This window comes from Bos indicus x Bos taurus, chromosome 19 (assembly GCF_003369695.1).
Source record: "Bos indicus x Bos taurus breed Angus x Brahman F1 hybrid chromosome 19, Bos_hybrid_MaternalHap_v2.0, whole genome shotgun sequence".
In the NCBI taxonomy this organism is placed as follows: domain Eukaryota; kingdom Metazoa; phylum Chordata; class Mammalia; order Artiodactyla; family Bovidae; genus Bos; species Bos indicus x Bos taurus.
Window position 1 is genome coordinate 27,603,893 of NC_040094.1, and position 22,192 is coordinate 27,626,084.

Genomic DNA, 22,192 nt, shown 5'->3' on the forward strand with positions numbered 1-22,192 from the left:
TTCTCACTGATGAACTGTTTATTGAATTTTGAAGGGGTATGTATGGGGTGTCTCGTATCTTAGGACCTCAGGGTTCAGAGAGGCGGTAAAGTGGCAATGGTGAACTTGGGAATCTGGTCTCCCAGAAGTACCTGCCGCTCTACCCCTGGTTCTGCAATGGCTGCCAGGCGGATCACCCCTCCACTAGAGCCATCCCGCTCCATTGCCAAAGCGAGAGCTGTGGATAAAAGAAAATTAGGTTAAGAGAAGAAAGTTAGAATCACAGTCAGATGCTGGGATCAAGGCAAGGGAAGAGGAATGTTGACCTGGCTTGGGTAGGAAGATTTAGGCTCACAGACCCAGGAGCCCAAATTCTCACCATTGGCAGTGAACTGCAGGCATTCTTCCTTGGTCATGCCTTCCCGGTAGGTAGCATCCACATAGCCATAGATATAGGAGCTCCCAGAGCCCCCAATGGCAAAGGGCTGTCGTACCATCATACCCCCCATAGGCACCGAGTACACCTACCAGACGGAGAGAGAAAAATGTCATCATTTGTACATACACATTCACCTGTCCATTGTGGGAGTGGTCTGTGTAAAGTTAATAATAAGTGATGCAGAGACTGGAAAAAGAACTAGAAAATGGCTGGGATGGGGAGAGACTGAAAAGGCATGGCTCCAGCATTCTGGAGGTGGTGGTGTCTGACCTGTCCCCCTTCTTGGGGGTCCCAGCCGGCAATGATGATTCCTGCCATCAGGTCTTCTCGATATCGGTAACACATCTCCTTAAAGAGGCTGGCCGCCGTGTGCACCAGCGGAGGCTCATTCAGCTCAATGCTAGATGATGAAGAGAGTCATAGGGAAGACAGTGTCAGACCATTCAGCCCGTCAGGTCCCAACTCCTTTCAGACACTTGCTCTTCCCCTGCCCACAAGTACCTGTGGAAACCAAGCTGATAAGTGACTGCATCAGCTACTGCTTGGGTATCAGCGGCTGAGCCTGAGCGGCAGCAGAAAATACGGTCGTGAATAGGGGTCAGCTTGTCAGTCACTCGATTGGCAATGTACGACCTGCAGGATGGCAGAATAGTGAGGAAGGAGCCCACCCATCTCCCACTTCCATCTTTCACTATCCACTACCTCAACAGGAATTCCAGTATTCCCGATCAGTCTTCATCTAAACTGAAACAGGCTGGAAAACAAACTTTTGCAAGAATTTCACCAAAAGGTTTAGAGAACTACAAAGTAGTAAAAGATGGAACAAATCCTGATCTCCCAGGAGGGGAGAAATCTCCGTTCCCACAGCAGCCCAAGGAGGATAAGCATGGGCTGGCAGCCAAGGAAGGAAGGAAGGAAGGAAGGAAGGAAGGGAAAGATGGGAAGAAGATCTTTCACATAGCTGTCCTGAGCTCACCCAGTGGTTGTTCTGGAGTCAGCTCCTAGAACCACGCCCCCATCAAATTGCACGGCCATGATAGTGGTCTGGAAAAAAGGATAAAGGGCGAGTCGGCCTCTCCATATTCTCCAGCACACACAAACCTCAATGATCCGTCTATCCAGTCCCCAGAGTACGAGTTAAGTAGTGCGCCACCAAAGAAAGTGACAGTGAAGTCGCTCAGTAGTGTCCGACTCTTTGCGACCCTATGGACTGTAGCCTACCAGGCTCCTCTGTCCATGGGATTTTCCAGACAATATAGTACTGGAGTGGATTGCCATTTCCTTCTTCAGGGGATCTTCCCAACCCAGGGATCGAACCCGGGTCTCCCGCATTGTAGACAGAAGCTTTTACCGTCTGAGCCACCGGGGAAGTACCAAACCATCATCAAATCTCACAGGGGGTGGGTCTCAATACCCCACAGGGTATCATAATTCCAATCCTCAAATTCCCAAAGGGCCACCCTGGCCTTAAGCTTTCGTCCTGCAAGATTCCAGAATCCCACGCTCAGCCTACCTTCCACCTCCCACCACATCACTCCTGCATCCTTATAATACCTTTCCCCCTGCCTGAGCGCATCGCACAGACCACCTCCCTCCTCCCACCCCTTCAGTTCTCCCAACCCACTCCAGCGTTATCCTTCTATCTCTTCAAGCCTTGCGCATATCTCCTGAATCCCGAGTTCTTCCTTACCCCTGTGGAAACTTCCCGGTTCTCCCAGTCGGGGGCAATAGCCTCAGGCCCCCAGGCTGGTGCCGGCCTGGTCCCCCGAGCTGCTACTAAGGTGGCCGCCATCTTCCTCTTCCGATATTGCCGCAAAGCAACTGTCGTAAAGCGCTCTGTCACTCTCTTTAAGTCGTGTTCTGAGGACTTCTGGTTGACGGCAGAAGGGAAAAGAAATGCATAGGGAAAGTTCTTTTGCGACAGGGAGCGCTTGATGGCAGCGTGGCTGGCAAACAAACCAAAAAAACTCAACAGAAAAACCCGCAAACCGCATGGAAAGACTACTTTCCTCTTGGTTCGGGCGGGACTGATAAATCTGATCGGAACTGCGGATCAAAGAACCTTCATGATAGACTTGTGGATCTCCGGTTTACAGTGACCGCACTATTTTCATTTCTCTTAGTTATAAACCTAGGAGTATATAGTAGGAATGAAATTGCTGGGTCATGTAATAACTTTTTGTTTAACATTTTAAGGAATTTACACCTTTTGCACAGCAGCTGCCTCGTTTTACATTCCCATTAACCGTGAATGAGGATTACGATTTCTGCACTTCCTAATCGTTACTGAGCATGTTTAACTTTAGCTGTCTTAAAGGGTGTGAAGTGATATCTTGTGTAACATTGAGCGTATTTTCATGTGCTGAATGACTATTTGCACATCTTTTTGGAAAGTGCTTTGTCCATTTTAAAGTTGGATTTTTTTTTTACTGTTATTAATTTAAGAGGGCTTTTGTTTCGTTTTGTCTTCTTCATAAGCAAAACATCAAACTTTTAAAAATAGGCTTTTTAATTTCTTTATATATTGGCTGTACCTTGTGATTTGCAGGATCTCAGTTCCCTGACTGGGGTTCACAGCAGTGAAAGCCCCAAATGCTAACCACTAGGCCACTAGGGAACTCCCAACATCAAACTTTTAAAAAATTTGAAGTATAGTTGATTTACAATATTGTTTTAGTTTCAGGTGTATAGCAAAGTGATTAAGTTATATATATATTTCCATCATAGACTATTACAAGATATTAAGGATACTTCCCTGTGCTATTTACTTATATTTTGGCTGCACCGGGTCTTAGTTGTGGCATGCAGGATCTAGTTCCCTGATTAGGGATTGAAACCAGCCCCCCCTGCACTGTAAGCACAGACTCTTAGCCACTGGACCACCAGGGAAGTCCCCTTCATTTTTCCCCCCTTCATTTTTAATATAGGTGTATATACCTCCACAGTTTCTTCTGAGCACTTTTTATGCTACATCCCAAGTTTTGGTGTGCTTTGATTTCACTTTCCCTAGTCTCAAAGTATTTTTCTTGGAGTGGGGGAGAAAAAATATTTTCCTGGTGATTTCTTCTGTGACCTAGTGTGTTAAAAGTGTGCTTTTTTACTTTCCACATATTTGTGAATTTTTCAAATTTCCTTTTACTGTTGATTTCTAATTTCATTTTGGCTTAGTTGGAGAAGATTTTGTGACTTCAACCTTTAAAAATATTTTGAGACTCTTGCGGCCTACTCTGTGGTCTATTCTGGGGTTGCGTGTGTGCTTGAGAAGAATATATATTGACTGTTATTGTGTGGAGTGGTCCTCCTATGAACTTGCCATACTATTTCTACATACTTCAGCTGGAGCTGGGGTTTGAATTGAAAATATGACCCTGACACACTCTTGCTTAAAATTAACTCTCAAGATACAGTCTCCCATCTCTATAATAGATTATAAGGGCCTTTGTGAACTTGCTCCTGCCCACCTGACTGTAATCACATCTCCTCTTTTAATATGTTTTGTTGTAGTAAAATATAAATAATATAAAATTAGCATTTTAACCATTTTTGGTATACAATTCGATAGCATTAAGTACATTTACATTGTTGTGCTATCCCCTTTTCTTTTTGACACTCTTTTTTTTAAAAATATACATTTATTTATTTTAATTAGAAGTTAATTACTTTACAATATTGTATTGGTTTTGCCATACATCAACATGAATCCGCCACAGGTATACACGTGTTCCCCATCCTGAACCCCCCTCCCTCCTCCCTCTCCATACCATCCCTCTGGGTCGTCTCAGTGCACCAGCCCCAAGCATCCAGTATCATGCATCGAACCTGGACTGGCGATTCATGTCATATATGATATTATACATGTTTCAATGCCATTCTCCCAAATCATCCCACCCTCTCCCTCTCCCTCTCCCACAGAGTCCAAAAGACTGCTCTATACATCTATGTCTCTTTTGCTGTCTCACTTACAGTGTTATCATTACCATCTTTCTAAATTCCATATATACGCGTTAGTATACTGTATTGGTGTTTTTGACACTCTTAACTGCAATCATCTGAACTATTTTTAGTGCTTCCTCATACATTCACTCATCAAAGAGCTGTTGAATGTCTGCTAGGTGCCAGACACCATTTAAGGCACTGATAGTACATCTGGGAACAAAGTAGACAAATCCTAGCCCCATGGAACTTTCTATTGGGGAAGACAAAAAAAAATTATATAGTATGTTAGATAGTGAATTATACTAAGACGAAAAACCAAGCAAGGACGGGAGATAGGAAGTGTGTGTGTATGTGTGTGTTGAAATTTTAGAAAGAATAATCAAGGCAGGTTTCACTCAGGAGACATGTAAATAAAGACCAAAAGGAAGGAGGGAGGTCATTTGTATATATTGGAGAAAAGCATTCTGGACAGAGAGAAGAGCAAGTACAATGGTCCTGAGGCAGGATCTTGCCTGACATGTTGTTGTTGTTTAGTCGCTAAGTTGTATTTGACTTTTGCAATCCCCAAGGACTACAGCAGGCCAGGCTCCTCTGTCCATGGGATTTCCCAGACAAGAATACTGGAATGGGTTGCCATTTCCTTCTCCAGGGGATCTTCCCAGCCCAGGGATTGAACCCAAGAATCCTACATTGGTAGGCAGATTCTTTACCACTGAGCCACCAGGGAAGCCCCTGCCTAACACATTCAATGGATATTGAGGAGATCACTTTGGCTAGTAGAATCATATCACAGAGGACTTTTGAGAAAATTTTCATCCTTCTCAACTGAAGATATGATCCAGAAAATCTTCTGCTTAAGTTTTTAAAAGTTTTCATCTAAGTGCAATAGGAAGCCATTGGAAAATGTTGAGCAGGGAAGTGACATGATATGCTCTACATTTTAAAGATCACTGTGGCTGCTTTTTTGAAAATATGCCGTAGGGAAGTAAAGTATGGGAGAGAGAAACTGGAGGCTATTGAAACAATCCAAGTGATAGATAAAATGGACTTCATAGGTGGGTAGCAGTGGAAATAGTAAGAAATAGAATTTGACAGATTGGAGGTGGGTATGATAAAAGAGAAACCAGAGTCTGGATGACCACAAGGTTTTTTAGCTTAAGGACGTGGAAGAATGGAATTGTCATTTACTGAGGTATGAGGACTATGGAGCATTTTAGGAGGCGAGGCTATCGGAAGCTCAGTTTTGGACTTGAGTTTGCTATGTTTCGTTGAAATCCACATGGAGATGTGGAATAAGGACGAGTATACGTAGTATTCTGGAATCCAGGGGAAAGTGGGTTGGAGTTACAATTTGGGAGTTATCAGTGTATAACTTTGTTCACTGGAGGCAACAAACGAACGTTATTGAGTTGGCGCCTGCTTGACGTGAGTTTTTAGCACAGGTTTTAGCCTTGGGTAGCTGACGGGAAAGGGTGTCATTTATTAAGACAGGAAACATAAGAAGGGGTGCGGTTCTGGGAGGAGGTGACTGGATCCGTGTAGGATGTGTTGCATTTGCGGTGTCATGTGGAGATGTCCGGGAAAGGGTTGGCTTTATGGGGGCTGGAGCTCAGGGGACAGGTCTGGACTGGAGACGTGGCATGTAGTGGACAAGTGAAGCTGTAGGAATGACTGAGACAGGTCAGGGGTAGCGAGTCTCTCGGCGGCGGGGAATAGGAATAGCACATCTTCATCTTCCCGCATCTATTTTTCCTATTTCCCTTAAGTGCCTGCCATCATCGCACAAAACGCCCTAAGTCGACGGCTATCAGGGAATAGCCCCACTGTTTTTATTCCCCCCTGTTCCTCCCTCCTCCGGGCGATTGCAGATATAGAGGAAGAGGCTAAAACCCCACCCACGCCGGGTTGGTGACGTCACCACGGAGGCGGGGTATGTGGTGACCATGCGCCTGGCGCCGAGAGGCCAGCAGAGGGCTCAACCCCAGCTGCACCGACACCTCCCCGGTATGCTTCCTTCCTTCCGCCAGCAGGCATCAGGCCAGCTCGAGCAAGCCGCGCTCAGCCAATAAGCCCTGGGTACGGTTGTAGACGTCCTCCAGGGTGCCCGCGGCCCGGGCCACCGCGGCCCTCGCCTCCGTCTCTCTGGCTCCGGGACACATCAGCTTGAGTAAGCGGCCGCGACCCGGGAAAGCGAGGAATGCGAGGTGGGCAGCCTGACGGACGAGCCAGGAGTGATGCGGGGCCAGGGCCGTACCATAAGCGTCGCTGCACTGAACGCCGGCGTCCGGGCCTCCGAGCATCCCGGTCGCCACCCGGTGGAGGCAGAGCTGGGACCAGCGTAGCGCACGGTGTAGCAGGAGCATGGATACCGAGCCTGAAGCCCTCGAGGGCGATGAGGCGATCTCGGGCCGCTCCCACGCCACCATCGTCCCCAGGGACGTGTAGTGCGCGGCCTGTGGGCCGTGCACCAGAGCTTCGAGGGCTGTCACTTTGGCTGAGGCCTCGCTTGTGGCGAAGGCGAAGATGGAGCCGAGGGGAGTTACGAACCTGTGTGTGTGTGATGGTGGGAAGGGTAGGAAGGTTTGCGAGAGGGCGATGGAGCCACCAAGAGGAGGGGACTGGATGGGAGGAGAGAGATCACTCACCTGACTAGATCCCTCCATCCTGCCAGGTACTGTGACAATTCCACGTCCCCTTCCGGCTTCAGACTGGCGCGGAACTGCCTCATTATACGGCCCAGCATCCCCTGGGGGCCCAGACACTGAGGCTCTTCCCATTCCGCGCCCTCCACGGGTCCCGACTGTTGCTGGACCTGCAGGTTAGATTTGAGGGCATCGAGATGGGAGCAGAACCCCTAGCTTGCTGGGCTCGCCAAGCAGCCCAGTTGGGCTCTGAATAAATTATTCCTTAGATCTAGCTGGTGTTCCTCTGGCTAGACTCTCAGCTTCTGACGGGAGAGGGGCGAGTAGGAGGAGGGCCTGCCCTTCATCAGATCCTCAGACTGGTCCACTTGCCACTGCTCAGGACCCCGCCAGGAGCTCCCAGTTCCAGCCCTGCCGGTAGCGTACCTGGAAAGGCGGCGGCCCCTCCGCAATGCAGGACTGCGTCCCAGATCCACAGCCTGAGAGGGGGAGGCGGGACAGAGCGGTGAGGGCCTTAGGTGAGGCCTTAGATCCCCAGGGCCTGGATTCCCCGGTTCCTCCCAGAGCAGGTGAGTGAACGGAATACTCACGAAGGTTCCGAGCCCAGAGATAAACAAGCAGTAGCGCGAAGACAGCAAGAGGAATTGCGCTGTGCAGCCACCGCCGCGGCATCTGCCCCGGCAGTGCGACCCCCATGGCTGCAGCAGGAACCACCGCCCCCTTGCCAGCCGCTAGCAGGGCTTTGTCCCTCCGCCTCCAGGAGGGGAGAGAAGCCGCAGTGCCTGAGGTGCAGAGAGTTAATAATTAACCTACCAAGGCCCCTTCCCCTGTGCCCTTTGCCCCAGAGGGCAGCATCCGAGGGGTGAGGGACTGGAATGAAGAGAATTTAGGGGATTCGGTAGCAGTGACATGTCCCTTACATTTCCCTTCCCTGAAGGCTGGGTGGTAGTAAGAGGCAGCCTGGGTACTGTGAAGAGAGGCTGAGGTCAGAAGCAGGTCCTCCAAGGAACAATGGTGGGCCTTAAGCTGACTCTGGGCTTGAGTTCCTCCACTGTAAATTGAGGATAATAATAGGTTCTTTTGTAAGGCCTCATGTGAGGATTAAATGATATCATATGTGCAAACACTGTAAATGGAAAAGCTTACCACAATTGTTCCATAAATCTTACTTTTTAAGTTCAAGCATGGGGCACCTGGGACCCAGGGAACACCCACTTCTAAATTATCCTATCCTCATGCATATGTGCTAAGTCACTTCAGTCCTGTCTGACTCTGTAACATGATGGACTGTAGCCCACCAGGCTCCTCTGTCCATGGGGATTCTCCAGGCAAGAATACTGGAGTGGGTTGCCAGGCCCTCCTCCAGGGGATCTTTCCAACCCCCAGATCGAACCTGCATTTCTTATGTCTTCGGCATTGGCAAGCAGGTTCTTTACCACTAGCACCACCTGGGAAGCCCCATCCTATCCTCAGGGGACCTTGTCTTGACCTGGAAGCCTGATGTCTCAGTTATATACTTTAGGCTGTCTCCTTTTACATTTGTTTAATTCTTTAAACCTCCAAAATGATTCCTCAGTCAAACCAACCTTTATAAATACCTCCACATGCCAGGCCCTGTACTAGGCCCCAGGAATAGAAATGTGCCTTTACAGAGCTCAAGGTGCGTTGAAGAATTTATCATCTGTCTCTCCAACTGGGATGTGAGCTCTGATGAAGACAGGGGCTTTTTCATGTTTGCTACTCTATTTATAGCATTTAGAATACTACCTGAGACACAACACATTGTTTCTAAATAAGTATGTATTGAATAAAACACAGGAGTGTGCGTGAGGGGCAGGCCAATGAGGGTTGGTACTACTCCCCACTGGGGGCTTAGACTGTAAAGCCTCTGCCTGGGATGCAGGAGACTTGGGTTCGATCCCTGGGTCAGGAAGATCCCCTGGCGAAGGAAATGGCAACCCACTTGAGTACTTTTGCCTGGAAAATCCCATGGACAGAGGAGCCTGGTAGGCAACAGTCTATGGGGTCCCAAAGAGTCGGACACGACTGAGTGACTTCACTTTCTTTCATTTTTCACTACTCCCCACAACGAACCTGAGCGGTGTTTTGTTTTTTTTTTTCTGGTTTGTTTTTTCCAATTAGGAGTCCCCCTGGTGGTCATAGAGGGGAAAACATTGAGGGAAAGGATACAGGAAGAAATGGAATAAATAGCATCTCCTGTCCTCAGCCACCTATCCGTAAACTTATTAGACTTCTTCCCTGTCTCTGTGTACAGTTTCTTTTGAGAGAGAGACGTGTCCCAGATTCTCAAGGAGTCAGGACTCCAACCACTCACACGATGCTTCCTAGCTCCCATAGTTCATGGATTCTTTCTTACCCTGTCTCTGATGCTCTCTCACATCCTGGAGGTCCCTGGGGTCCCTGTCCCCTGGGATTCTGGAACCATCACTTTCATCCCTAGCCTTGGGTTCCCAATTTCCCAATGCTGGAACGTTCCCCGGTTTGCTGGCTGTGACCTTAGGCAAATTGTTTGCCATTTTTGCAGCCCCAGTTCCCTCATCTGCAGAATAGGAAGGGTAATTTCCACCGCCTAAAATTGTTTTGTGGATTAAATAAAATATGCCTGCAAAACGTGAACCATGATTCTTGGTTTAAAGTTTGTAACGTTGTGTAAGTGGGTGGTTTTTCAAACTCGTGGGTTCTTGCTGCCCCTTCTCCTCTGGCGCTGGGCTGAGAGTCAAGTCTGTAGGCTTCCCGACTGGACCGGATTAGTTTTGAATTTCACTTTATCCGGGTGGCCCTTCCGCAATCCGAGCCCTCTTAAAAGCAAAGGTTGCTTTTAAGCCTGCTAAGGCGCCTGGGCTCACGGAGGCTGCGGGATGGAGCTAGGAGCAGGAGCCAAGCTGCCGCTGCCACTGCTGCTGCTGCAGGCCACTTGCTTGGGGTACGCAGGAGCAGACAGCTACATGTCGGTCATCGAGGTGACCAACGGGGGCCCCTGGGGCGACTGGGCCTGGCCCGAGATGTGTCCTGACGGATTCTTCGCCAGCGGGTTCTCGCTCAAGGTAGGGACTCATGCCTCGGTCTCGGAGGGGACCCCAGAGCCGAGGGTGGCAGTCTTCTGACTCGTCGTCGGTCGCCCAGGTGGAGCCCCCGCAAGGCATTCCTGGCGATGACACGGCCCTGAATGGGATCCGGCTGCACTGCGCGCGCGGGCAAGCGGATCTCAACGCACACGTGGTGGAGTCCCAGTCTGGAAGGTGGGGGGCAGGGGCCGAGGATCCCCTAGGGTCGGGGTAGGCCCCTTACCCTCGGTTACACACATCCCCTCCCCTCCCGACGGGCAGGTTCCTCCAGTAGGTTTAGAAATGGGAAGCGGGTGGGAGACCGCCCCCTCCCACCCCACATCACCCGCCCGCATCTCTGTGGAGGTCAGGTGACTGAGCACCTGGCGGGGAAGCCCCTGAGGCCTGAGTCGGGCTGGAGGTGGGTAGGGGGCACCGCGAAGCCAGTGCGTCTTCGCTTCCTCCGCAGGTGGGGATGGTGGAGTGAGCCGCTGTGGTGTCCCGTCGGCGGCTTCCTGGTGGCTTTCTCGCTTCGAGTGGAGGCACCCGTGACCTTTGGGGACAACACAGCTGCGAACAACGTTCGCTTCCTCTGCTCCGACGGCACGGAGCTGCAGGGGCCGGGCCTGACCTGGGGAGACTTCGGAAACTGGAGTGAGCTTTGTCCTAAAGGCATATGCGGCTTGCAGACCAAGATCCAGCAGCCTCAAGGCCTCCTCGACGACACCGCCATCAACGACGCGCTCTTTTTCTGCTGCCGCAATTGATACCATCGCCGTCCTCCCCAGCCCCTAGCCTCGTCCCACCTCCGCTATTAAAGTTTCTCTGTCTTGGCTTTGGTCTGGCTTGTTTTAGGGATGGGAAACTGCGTCGCCCCGTGTTCCTCTTAACCTGGCATTGGGCCAAGCCAATGGGGTTGGTCTCAGAAATCTGGGCTTCCCTGCTGGCTCAGACAGTAAAGAATCCGCCTGCAATGCGGGAGACCTGGGTTCCATCCCTGGGTTGGGAAGATCCCCTGGAGGAGGGCATGGCAACCCACTCCAGTATTCTTACCTGGAAAATTCCCATGGACAGAGGAACCTGGTGGGCTACAGTCCATAGGGTCGCAAAGAGCCAGACACGAGTGAGCGACTAAGCACACTCAGAAGTCTAGGGCAAGCTACAGAAAGTTACCGACCCATAGCTCAGGAAAAAAAAAAAAAGAAACAAATGCACTGAAACAGATTTTGCTTACAGGTTGAGGAAGTCCTTGCTTTTCCGACAGCCTCTGCAAACGTGTCATCCTCATTAAGAGCCCAGGTTGTTTCCTTTCTGAACCACCAGTGACCCCAGATTAAGAAACTTCTACCAAATTAGGTGACAATGCTATATTGTCTTAAGGCTTCACTTTCTAGAATTTAGGAGACTAACATGTCTTTTCCATGAGTGCCTGCTCAGTTACTCAGTGGAGTCCGACTCTATGACCCCATGGGCTGTAGCCCACCAGGCTCCTCTGTCCAGGGGATTTCCCAGGCAAGAATACTGGAGTGGGTTGCTATTTCCTCCTCCAGGAGATCTTCCCAATCCAGGGATAGACCCTCATCTCCTGCTTTGGCAGGTGGATTCTTTACCACTGAGCCACCTGGGAAGCTTGTCTTTTCCATATGTTTCCTTTTCTTCCCCCTACAAAACTCAAACAGTGGCTTTTCTGTACATTGAGTCCTATTAAGTGTCCTTGTCCTTGCTGCCCTCTCTGCCTGGACTCTCCCAACAGTCCAGATGATTAGCCCATCCACCAGATTTCAGGTCCAATTTTTCTTTCTTGAACTTTGTCTTATGAAAAAGGTCATGCGTCAGTGAATATCTATCCCCATTACCTCCATGTTCTTAAAAAAGTGCTTATCACCAACTGAAATAATCTATTGCCTCTTAAAAACTGTCCATCTTCTAACCCCTGGAATGTTAAATTCTTTAAGAGCACAGAACTTGCCTGTCTTGTTTATACAGTACTTTCAGTGCACCAACAGCTCAGTATTTATTAAGAAAATAGCAAGCAAGGTATAAAAGCCCCAAGCAACGGTGTACCTGGAGGCCTTCCAACACTCCTTGTATAAGGGCACAATCTGAGACGCGGAAGAGAACTCTAAATACTCTAGTTTATTCCAGGGTTGGGGCGGGCCAGGTGGGTATCCAGGAGCGACGGATCACGTAGATGGAGCCTCACTGAGAGGAACCCTGCGGAAAAGATAAAGTGAGGACAGGACACAGCCAGGGAGCAGATAGGTTTCCTTGCCAGCTCCATCCCACACCGTCCCACCTGCTTCTTCCTGCAATCGCCACAGAGGACACCAATGGATGCGTTCACCAGCTGCACCCCACAGAGCAAGATCTCCAGGCACGATGCGGCCACCAGCAGCGAGAAGAGGGTCACGTTCCAGAGGACCACATCGGGCGGCTCCACGCACAAGTTCCATTGCGTGCGGTTGAGCAGGTAAGAGCCTCTGCGGGTGGGGCAGGGTCACGCGAGAGCAGGAGGTCACGCGGAGCGCGCCTCCCCCCCCCCCCCCCCCCCCCAACCTGGGGCTTCCCGCCCCGCGCAGGCGCCGAGGGGGATATACACAGAGCTCGTTTGGCCCACGTGGAGGAAGCAGTCTCAAAGCCGAGTCCGGCCTAGGTTCCCCGGTCCGCGTGGGAAAGGCAGGTGGGCAGAGACAGAGAATGGGGCAGGGCCACGAATACAGGCTAAGCCTTACGCGGTGTCTTGGAAGTGGTAATCCCAGGAGCCGTTCATTAAGCACTGTGGTCCAATTCGGAGCCCGGTTCCCGAGACCGAGAGGCAGTAGATGGCGCCAAGCAACCCGATAGCTGAGCAGAAGACTGAGCGCAGCATCTACATGCACAGCGCAATGAGAGGTGTGTTGGGCCGTCCCCTACCTACTCGTGGGCAAACCGTGCCTGGCCCCGTCCCCCCGCCACCCCATCTTTTCCAGTGTCGTTAAAAATACACTTCCCGTCAAATGCCGGGACTGGAGTTCCGCTTAATCCTAAGAGCCGGTGGCCATGGAGTTTCAAGGGGGCTGTAGTCCCCTCTGGTCAGGCCCACTGAAGCCTAATATTTGTCGGTGCGAGGGAGTGGTGAGATGGAGCCTAGGACTCTGCAGAGATGCTCATGAAGCTGGGAATTCAGTAGAGAGACCACGGCTTTAGATGTGGTTCTTCGAAAACCGGTTCAAAGACCGAAGCTGAATCCTGTCTTTATTATTATTTTAAAAATTTACTAGTTTTTTAAAGTTGTGTCCTATGGCATATGGGATCTTATTTCCCCCCACCAGGGATCAAACCTGGGCCCCCTGTGTTAGGAGCACAGAGTTTCTTAACCACTGGACCACCAAGAAAGTCCCTTGAGCCCCATCTTAATTTGGATCTTACCCTGCAGCGATTTCCACAGCAGCCTGCACCACAACAGCCTTTGCCCCCGGCCCGGACGGCAGAAATTCCCGGACAAAGTACCTATTGGAGGAGAGTCGATGTAATAGCAAGGCCAGCAGGTCCCCAACTTGCATCGATGCTTACCTCCTCCTGGAAGTTTCCTGTGATGCCTTCAGCCCTTTGAACTATAAGGAGACCTTATCTCTACTTTTCCTGCAATACTCTGGGGCTCTGCTTTAAGTTTATCTGTATTTATGTGCCAACTTATCTCTGTCCAGATTGTAGCCTCCAGGAGGGTAGAGCCCCAATATCCTTATATCCCCCATAAATCTCAGTATATAGTAGGTGCCCAAGTGAATGGGAATCAGGAAGCCTGGGTTTGATGCCAAACTTGTGCTCATTTCACACTCCATGAATTTATTCATCTCTCTGGGTCTCAGTTTTGTCCTCTGTAAAATGGGTCTGCGTACCTCCCATGGCTGTTGTCAGGATTTAATGAAATAACAGGTTGACTTGATGTGAAGACTAACTCAGAATAAATGGTCAATAAGTATAAAGTCCCTCGGCAACAGGAAGGAATAGTGGTGTTGGAGTGTCAGGTGAACTGGGATTATGATAGAGGGTGGAGGAGTATGTAAGTGAAGACTCTGATGGGAAGGGTGGGAATCCTCAAGATACAACCCTGATCCTGTCTTTCTTTCTCCTGTGGTAGTCCTTAGAGAGCCCACCCCCTACCAGGGTGTCAGCTGCTGCTTCTAACAATAGTTGTCTCCTGAATCAATACCTTCAAATTCAGATCTGACTGCCTGAAGGGTCTGTTCATTTGTATGTCTTGGTTTTAACTCAAGTTCATCCAACCTCATTCTGACTTCACAGTTTATTCCCCCCAAAATTCATCTCCCTTTGGGTTTCTTGTCTCCATCAGTGGAAATATCCTCCAGGTCACTCAGTCCTGAAAACTTGAATCCTCCATACCGAGCCGGACCTCAAGTCTTTCAGTGGCTCTTGAATCTGTCAGTCCTTTCTTCCACCCAGTTAGTCCCCAGTCACCTCCCACAAGAAGGATGTGCTCATTCTCCCTGTTGGGTTTCCATGTCTCTTGCCCTGTGCCCATACTCAATCCTACATTGCTATTACCAGATTTTTTTTTTTTTTATTACTGCAACGGATCTTAGTTTCAGCAAACGGATCTTTGATCTTTGCTGAGGCATGCAGAATCTTTAGTTTCAGCTTGATCCCAGCAGGGATCAAATCCAGTTCCCCTGCATTGGGAGTGCAAAGTCTTAGCCACTGGACCACCAGGGAAGTCCTGCTACCACCAGATTGAACTTCACTTTCAATTGATCTTTTCCCTGATCCAATCCCTAGAGTCTCCTCAAATAGTCACCTGTCAAGACTGAACTCTGTGAAGGTGTCTGAGGAGCCCTCCCTTTGGCTTCAGCCTTAGCTTTGTTGCACCCAACCAGGTTCTTTGCTTATCTCCCATCTCTATAATTCTGCAGCTGTCTGGATCTTTGCCTCCCTGTCTTCCTTGTCTATCTCACACCAATAAGGCAACATTTGGGTCTTCTCCAAGGGAGAAGCTGAGAGCTTTAGTTCCATTACATCATTCACAGCAACCTTACAGAAACACCTGCAGAGTTGAGTAAACTTTCCTCTAGACGCTCTTCCCTCTTCCTTGTCTCATGGCAGGTCTGGGGCCAGAGCGGGCCCCCTTGTTTAGCCTGTCTGGTTATATCACTTACTTGGAGGCTCTTGGACCCAGAGACACCTGGATTTATCTTTTGGATTTATCAACTTCAAATGACTTCCTTGTTTGTGATTTTTTAAAAGTTTGTGTATTTATTTATTTGGCTGTGCCAAGTCTTGGGCTTCCCAGGTGGCAGTAGTGGTAAAGAACCTGCCTGTCAATGCAGGAGACTGTAAGAGACATGGGTTTAACCCCTGAGTCTGGAAGATCCTCTGGAGGAGGACCTGGAAACCCATTCCAGTTTTCTTACCTGGAGAACCCCATGGACAGAGGAGCCTGGTGGGGGACCAAGTCCATAGGGTCACGAAGAGTCGGACATGACTGAGTGATGGCATGCACACCAGGTCTTAGTTGCAGCATGCAGGATCTATTAGCTGCAGCATGTGAACTCTTTAGTTGTAGCATATGGGATCTAGTTCCCTGACTGGGAATTGAACCTGGGCCCCATGCACTGAAAGCACAGAGTGTTAGTCACTGGACCACCAGGGAAGTCCCTAATTTTTGCTTTTTTAGCCAAAGTGTTTATTTCCTTTTTTTCTCTGAGCTCCTCTGTCTCACTCTCTGCTCTTTCTTTGTCTCAGTGAAAAGAGGTAATTGAAGAAGCAGGAGGAAGCACTGAGTTTATAGCTTGGGTCTGTTTACTTTTCTCCATCTCCGTGGCCACTGGACTTGTCCACACCATTGTTATCTCTCCTGGACAATTGTAGTAACCTCAGTTGATCTTCCTGCAGCCACTGCTGACCTCCTACTGTCCACTGTCCACCCAGCAGCCAGCCATATCCAACAGGATATGGAGCAATTAGAACTCTCATACTTTACTGATGGGAATACAATTGCTATAAGTACTTCAGACAACTCTTTGGTGATATCTATTAGCACTGAATATTTGCATACCTTAAGACTCAGCAGTTTTACTCTGTAGGTATCTATCCAATAGACATGCAAACATACATTCACCTAAAGACATTTATAGGAATGTTTAGAGAACATTATTTGGAATAAATCCAAGTTTGGAACTATCCAAATATCCATCAACAGTAGAATGTTTAAATAAATTGTGGTAATATTTACACAATGGAATGCATAAGAAATAATAAACTACAGTATTGTATACTAATATGGATGAAACTCACAAACATATGTAATTTTGATCTGAAGAAGTCAGAACAAAAGTGTCCACAGTGTAGGATTCCATTTATATAAAGTGCTAAACAGACAAATCTAACCTCTGGGTAGAAGTCAGGATAGTGGGGCCCTTGGCAGTGTGGAGTAGGGCCTGGTAGAAGGCCTGTCTGGGATTCTTGTAATGACCCAGATCTTGATCTAAGTGCCCAGAACATAAGTATGTCCCCTCTATAAAAATTCACTGAACTGTATATTAAGGATCTGGGAAGTTGTCTGTATGACTTTTAAAAAGCTAGAAAGTCCTTCAGTAGTTTACTCTGCACTTATAATAAAATTCAAATTCCTCACTGTGCTTTTTCGGGGGTGTAGATGCTCTGGCCTCTGCCCACCGCTGATCTCACCTGCTTCCCAGAAGCAGGCTGGTGAGATTGTGGGGAGGTGGTGTTGGTTTGGGCTGGCAAAGGGGTGTGATATGACAGGAAGTGAGGGAGTAGGGCTGGGAGGAGTGTGATGTCTTGAAGAGGGTTGAGATCAGAGGTATGGAGTGGAGTCCAACTGCCATAAATCCATGCGAGAGGAAGAGTAGGAGAAAAGGCCTTGGGGCAGGGGGTGAGAGGGGTGCTTTGTCGCTCAGTCACGTCCGACTCTTTGTGACCCCATGGGCTGTAGCCCGCCATGCTCCTCTGTCCATGGGAATTCTCCAGGCAAGAATACTGGAGAGGGTTGCCAGGCCCTTCTCCAGGGGATATTCCGAACCCAGGTCTCCCTCATTTCGGGCGGATTCTTTATCATCTGTGCCACCAGGGAAGCCCTGGTAAGAGGAGATTGTTGTATAAAGGAAAAGCTCAGTTTGTTCCCCATTTAGCGAACGGAGCTGTGGTCAGCAAAAGAAACAAAGATGAAGCATTCCCCTAGAGAATTTCATCAGTCAGCCCTGCTGAGAAGTGGGGAACAGTGCGGGGGATAAATCTTTTGCCTTCAGGCCATAAAGATGTTAAACTCACTTGACAGTCCCTTGGAACTTCCCTGGTGGTCCAGTGGTTAAGACTGTGCTTCCACTACAGGGAGCATGGGTTCAATCCCTGGTGGGGGAACTAAGATCCCAAATGCCATGCGGAGCACAAACAAAAAAGTTCCCCTACACAGGGAGGGGTTGGCAAACAGGGGTTAAGAAATCCGGGAAATCTGTGTCTCACCTTCCCCCACTTTTCCTGACAGGTCCTGGTCTCCAGAAAGCAACGGGGACCCCTTCTCCACCACACTGACCTAGGTTCTGAGTTTATTGTTAGTGCCCAGTGCGTGGTGGGCATCCAGAAATGTTGGACAGGGAAGTGGAGGAGGTGACACTGAGCTGATAGGTAGAATGACTGATCTGCGACATCGCTACCTGGCTCCAGACACCATGCTATCACTGTAAACCACCCCCCCCCCCCAACACACACACACTGAGGCCATTATTATCTTAACCCGATAACCTCCCTGGGAACCAGCTGTTCCTTCTGTCTCAACCCTTGTCATGAGGTGTTCCCAGCATCTGCTCAGCAGTGGGGACAGGGAAGGGCTGGGAGGACCAGCTCCCTACCCAGGAGGAAACAGTTGAGAGCAGTGAGGCTCCTTCCTTCTCATTCAGCTCAGACGTTCAGCTCAGGACCCTGGGGCCGAGCAGCAACCCTATGCAGTGCTTAGCATTTGGGGGCAGGCTGGATGGGCTCCCGGTCCCCACCAAGCCACCACCATCCTTTCCATTCACTCTCTCCCGCTCCTGGTCAGGACCCCAGAGAGTGGTGCTCCCTCCCATGGCCCATGTGCCCTGGCCAGTCCTCTCACCATCAGGCCCCCGCCAATGAAGCCAGCCATGAGCCAGACTTGCAGGCTGAGGTGGTCCTTGGTCCAGGTGGTCTGCCCGTTGGGCACCAGCAGGAGGGCGTTGGCCACGATGCAGACCAGGGAGAGGGGGATGAGAGACAGCCCCACGAAGCGGGCACACTTGCCGGTGCACATGGTGAGGCTCTCGGAAAGGACAGGCGGTGAGTGAAAGTGAACCCAAGGTTCCCGAGTCCAGAGGAAAAAACAAGCCAGGAGCAAAGGTCGGGGAGGAGGTGTGGCGAAGCTGGCAGCAGCTGATGATAAAGGACAGGGGCAGGAGACGTGGGGCTGCTGCAGAGACGCAGGCCAAGGGGAGGATGTGGTGGACGAGCTGGGGGAGGCTGACCCACAGAGGAAGTTGCATGGAGTCGGTGTGTTCTTCCTCTTCTTCTGCGCTCACCTCGCCACAGACCCTCCGTCAGCTCCTTACCTGCTTTGTGACTTACCCAAACCCCTTAATGTCTCTAAATCTCAGTTGTCTCGTTTGTATAAAGGGCATAGTGATGCTCCTGGGCTCTTGGGCTGGTGGTGAGGATTAAATAGGGAATTCCCTGGTGGTCCAGTGGTTAGGACTCTGCACTCTCACCGCCAGGGGCCTGGGTTCAGTCCCTGGTTGGGGAGCTATGATCCTGTATGCCATATGGTGCAGCCAAAAAAAAAGAGTGAGGGTGAAAAGCATTTTGTAACAAAGAACACACTAAGACAATGTGTGGTAGCCTCATTGCTTCTTAGCCCCACAGAGACGCTTCCTCCTGGAAAGAAACCAAGAAGATGGTGGTGTTTTTTCTGTTTCTTCTTGTCAGTTCACTTCAGTCCCTCAGTCTTGTCTGACTCTGTGACCCCATGGACTGCAGCACGCCAGGCTTCCCTGTCCATCACAAACTCCTGGAGCTTGCTCAAACTCATGTCCATTGAGTCAGTGATGCCATCCAACCATCTCATCTTTTGTCATCCCCTTCTCCCCCTGCCTTCAATCTATCCCAGCATCAGGGTCTTTTCCAGTAAGTCAGTTCTCCACATCAGGTGGCCAAAGTATCAGCTTCAGCTTCAGCATCAGTCCTTCCGATGAACATTCAGGACTGATTCCTTTAGGAATTGACTGGTTTGATCTCCTTACAGTCCAAGGGACTCTCAAGAGTCTTCTCCAACTCCACAGTTCAAAAGCATCAATTCTTTGGCACTCAGCTTTCATTATAGTCCACCTCTCACATCTGTACCTGACTACTGGAAAAACCATAGCTTTGACTAGATGGACCTTTGTTGGCAAAGTAATGTCTCTGCTTTTTAATATGCTGGCTAGGTTGGTCATAGCTTTTCCTCAAAGGAGCAAGTGTCTTTTAATTTTATGGCTGCAGTGATTTTGGAGGCCCCCAAAATGAAATCTCTCAGTTTCCACCGTTTACCCATCTATTTGCCATGAAGTGATGGGACCAGATGCCATGATCTTTGTTTTCTGAATGTTGAGTTTTAAGCCAACTTTTTTACTCTCCTCTTTCACTTTCATCAAGAGGCTCTTTAGTTCTTCTTCACTCTCTGCCATAAGGGTGGTGTCATCTGCATATCTGAGGTTATTGATATTTCTCCCGGCAATCTTGATTCCAGCTTGTGCTTCCTCCAGCCCAGTGTTTCTCATGATGTACTCTGCATGTAAGTTAAATAAGCACGGTGACAATCTACAGCCTTGACATACTCCTTTCCCGATTTGGAACCCATCTGTTGTTCCATGACCAGTTCTAACTCTTGCTTCTTGACCTGCATCCAGATTTCTTAGGAGGCAGATAAGATAGTCTGGTATTCCCATCTCTTGAAGAATTTTCCACAGTTCATTGTGATCCACACGGTCAAAGGCTTTGGCATAGTCAATAAAGCAGAAGTAGATGTTTTTCTGGAACTCTCTTGCTTGTTTGATGATCCAGTGGATATTGGCAACTTGATCTCTGGTTCTTCTGCCTTTTCTAAATCCAGCTTGAACATCTGGAAGTTCACGGTTCACGTACTGTTGAAGCCTGGCTTGGAGAATTTTGAGCATTACTTTGCTAGTATGTGAGATGAGTGCAATTGTGTGGTAGTTTGAACTTTCTTTGACATTGCCTTTCTTTGGGATTGGAATGAAAACTGACCTTTTCCAGTCCTGTGGCCACTGCTGAGTTTTCCAAATTTTCTGGCATATTGAGTGCAGCACTTTCACAGCATCATCTTTGAGGACTTGAAATAGCTCAACTGGAATTCCATCACCTCCACTAGCTTTGTTCATAGTGATGCTTCCTAAGGCCCACTTGACTTCGCATCCCAGGATGTCTGGCTCTAGGTGAGTGATGACACCATCGTGATTATCTGGGTCATAAAGATCTTTTTTGTATAGTTCCTCTGTGTATTCCTGCTACCTCTTCTTAATATCTTCTGCTTCTGTTAGGTCCATACCGTTTCTATCCTTTATTGTGCCCCTTTTTGCATGAAATATTTCCTTGGTATCTCTAATTTTCTTGAAGAGATCTCTAGTCTTTCCCAAACAAAACATTCTATTGTTTTCCTGTTTCTTTGCCTTGATCACTGAGGAAGGCTTTCTTATCTCTCCTAGCTACTGATTGGAACTCTGCATTCAAATGAGTATATCTTTGCTTTTCTCCTTTGCCTTTAACTTCTCTTCTTTTCTCAGCTATTTGTAAGCCCTCCTCAGACAACCACTTTGCCTTTTTGTATTTATTTTTCTTGGGCATAGTCTTGAACACTGCCTCCTGTACACTGTCACAAACCTTTGTCCATAGTTCTTCAGGGACTCTGTCTATCAGATCTAATCCCTTGAATCTATTTGTCAGTTCCACAGTATAATTTTGAGGGATTTGATTTAGGTCATACCTGAATGGTCTTTGGCATTGTCCATTGCCAAAGAATGCTCAAACTACCACACAGTTGCATTCATCTCACATACTAGCAAAGTAATGCTCAAAATTCTCCAAGCCAGGCTTCAACAGTATGTGAACCATGAACTTCCAGATGTTCAAGCTGGTTTTAGAAAAGGCAGAGGAACCAGAGATCAAATTGCCAACATCTGTTGGATCATTGAAAAAGCAAGAGAGTTCCAGAAAAACATCTATTTCTGCTTTATTGACTATGCCAAAGCCAAAGTTTATTGTGGATCACAATAAACTGTGGAAAATTCTTCAAGAGATGGGAATACCAGACTACCTGACCTGCCTCTTGAGAAATCTGTATGCAGGTCAAGAAGCAACAGTTAGAACTGGACATGGAACAACAGACGGGTTCCAAATAGGAAAAGGAGGCTGTATATTGTCACCGTGCTTATTTAACTTATATGCAGAGTACATCATGAGAAACGCTGGGCTGGAGGAAGCACAAGCTGGAATCAAGATTGCCGGGAGAAATATCAATAACCTCAGATATGCAGATGACACCACCCTTATGGCAGAAAGTGAAGAAGAACTAAAGAGCCTCTTGATGAAAGTGAAAGAGGAGAGTGAAAAAGTTGGCTTAAAGCTTTTTTATTCAGAAAACATTCAGAAAACAAAGATCATGGCATCTGGTCCCATCACTTCATGGCAAATAGATGGAGAAACAGTGGAAACAGAGATTTTATTTTCTGGGCTCCAAAATCACTGCAGATGATGACTGCAGCCATGAAATAAAAGGATGCCTACTCCTTAGAAGAAAAGTAATGACCAACCTAGACAGCATATTAAAAAGCAGAGACATTACTTTGCCATCAAAGGTCCATCTAGTCAAGGCTATGGTTTTTCCAGTAGTCATGTGGAAATGACTACTGGAATTGCAGCCATGAAATTAAAAGATGCTTACTCCTTGGAAGGAAAGTTATGACCAACCTAGACAGCATATTAAAAAGCAGAGACATTACTTTGCCAACAAAGGTCCGTCTAGTCAAGGCTATGATTTTTCCAGGGGCCATGTATGGATGTGAGAGTTGGACTGTGAAGAAAGCTGAGTGCTGAAAAATTGATGCTTTTGA

At 48.6% G+C, this 22,192-nt stretch overlaps 4 protein-coding genes across 4 annotated transcripts; 1 reads left to right on the forward strand and 3 right to left on the reverse strand.

The window, feature by feature from the left end:
- Positions 1–2,242, reverse strand: PSMB6 (proteasome subunit beta 6). The gene is made up of 6 exons (XM_027518537.1): positions 2,109–2,242; positions 1,395–1,462; positions 920–1,051; positions 689–818; positions 359–503; positions 1–217 (listed from the first exon to the last, which is right to left on the reverse strand). Exons 1-6 carry the CDS (start codon positions 2,208–2,210, stop codon positions 75–77), a joined length of 720 nt encoding a protein of 239 aa, XP_027374338.1. The 5' UTR covers positions 2,211–2,242; the 3' UTR covers positions 1–74.
- Positions 2,243–5,810: 3,568 nt separating this feature from the next.
- GLTPD2 (glycolipid transfer protein domain containing 2) lies at positions 5,811–8,752 on the reverse strand. The gene is made up of 4 exons (XM_027518643.1): positions 7,587–8,752; positions 7,423–7,475; positions 7,000–7,166; positions 5,811–6,901 (listed from the first exon to the last, which is right to left on the reverse strand). The coding sequence occupies exons 1-4, from the start codon at positions 7,690–7,692 to the stop codon at positions 6,388–6,390; spliced, it is 840 nt and encodes a 279-aa protein (XP_027374444.1). The 5' UTR covers positions 7,693–8,752; the 3' UTR covers positions 5,811–6,387.
- Positions 8,753–8,998: 246 nt separating this feature from the next.
- VMO1 (vitelline membrane outer layer 1 homolog) lies at positions 8,999–10,896 on the forward strand. Its single transcript, XM_027518644.1, has 3 exons — positions 8,999–10,061; positions 10,141–10,256; positions 10,531–10,896. Exons 1-3 carry the CDS (start codon positions 9,876–9,878, stop codon positions 10,826–10,828), a joined length of 600 nt encoding a protein of 199 aa, XP_027374445.1. The 5' UTR covers positions 8,999–9,875; the 3' UTR covers positions 10,829–10,896.
- A 1,154-nt stretch (positions 10,897–12,050) lies between these two features.
- Positions 12,051–18,395, reverse strand: TM4SF5 (transmembrane 4 L six family member 5). Its single transcript, XM_027519057.1, has 5 exons — positions 18,172–18,395; positions 13,470–13,550; positions 12,794–12,930; positions 12,358–12,541; positions 12,051–12,275 (listed from the first exon to the last, which is right to left on the reverse strand). Exons 1-5 carry the CDS (start codon positions 18,343–18,345, stop codon positions 12,261–12,263), a joined length of 591 nt encoding a protein of 196 aa, XP_027374858.1. The 5' UTR covers positions 18,346–18,395; the 3' UTR covers positions 12,051–12,260.
- Positions 18,396–22,192: the final 3,797 nt, after the last annotated feature.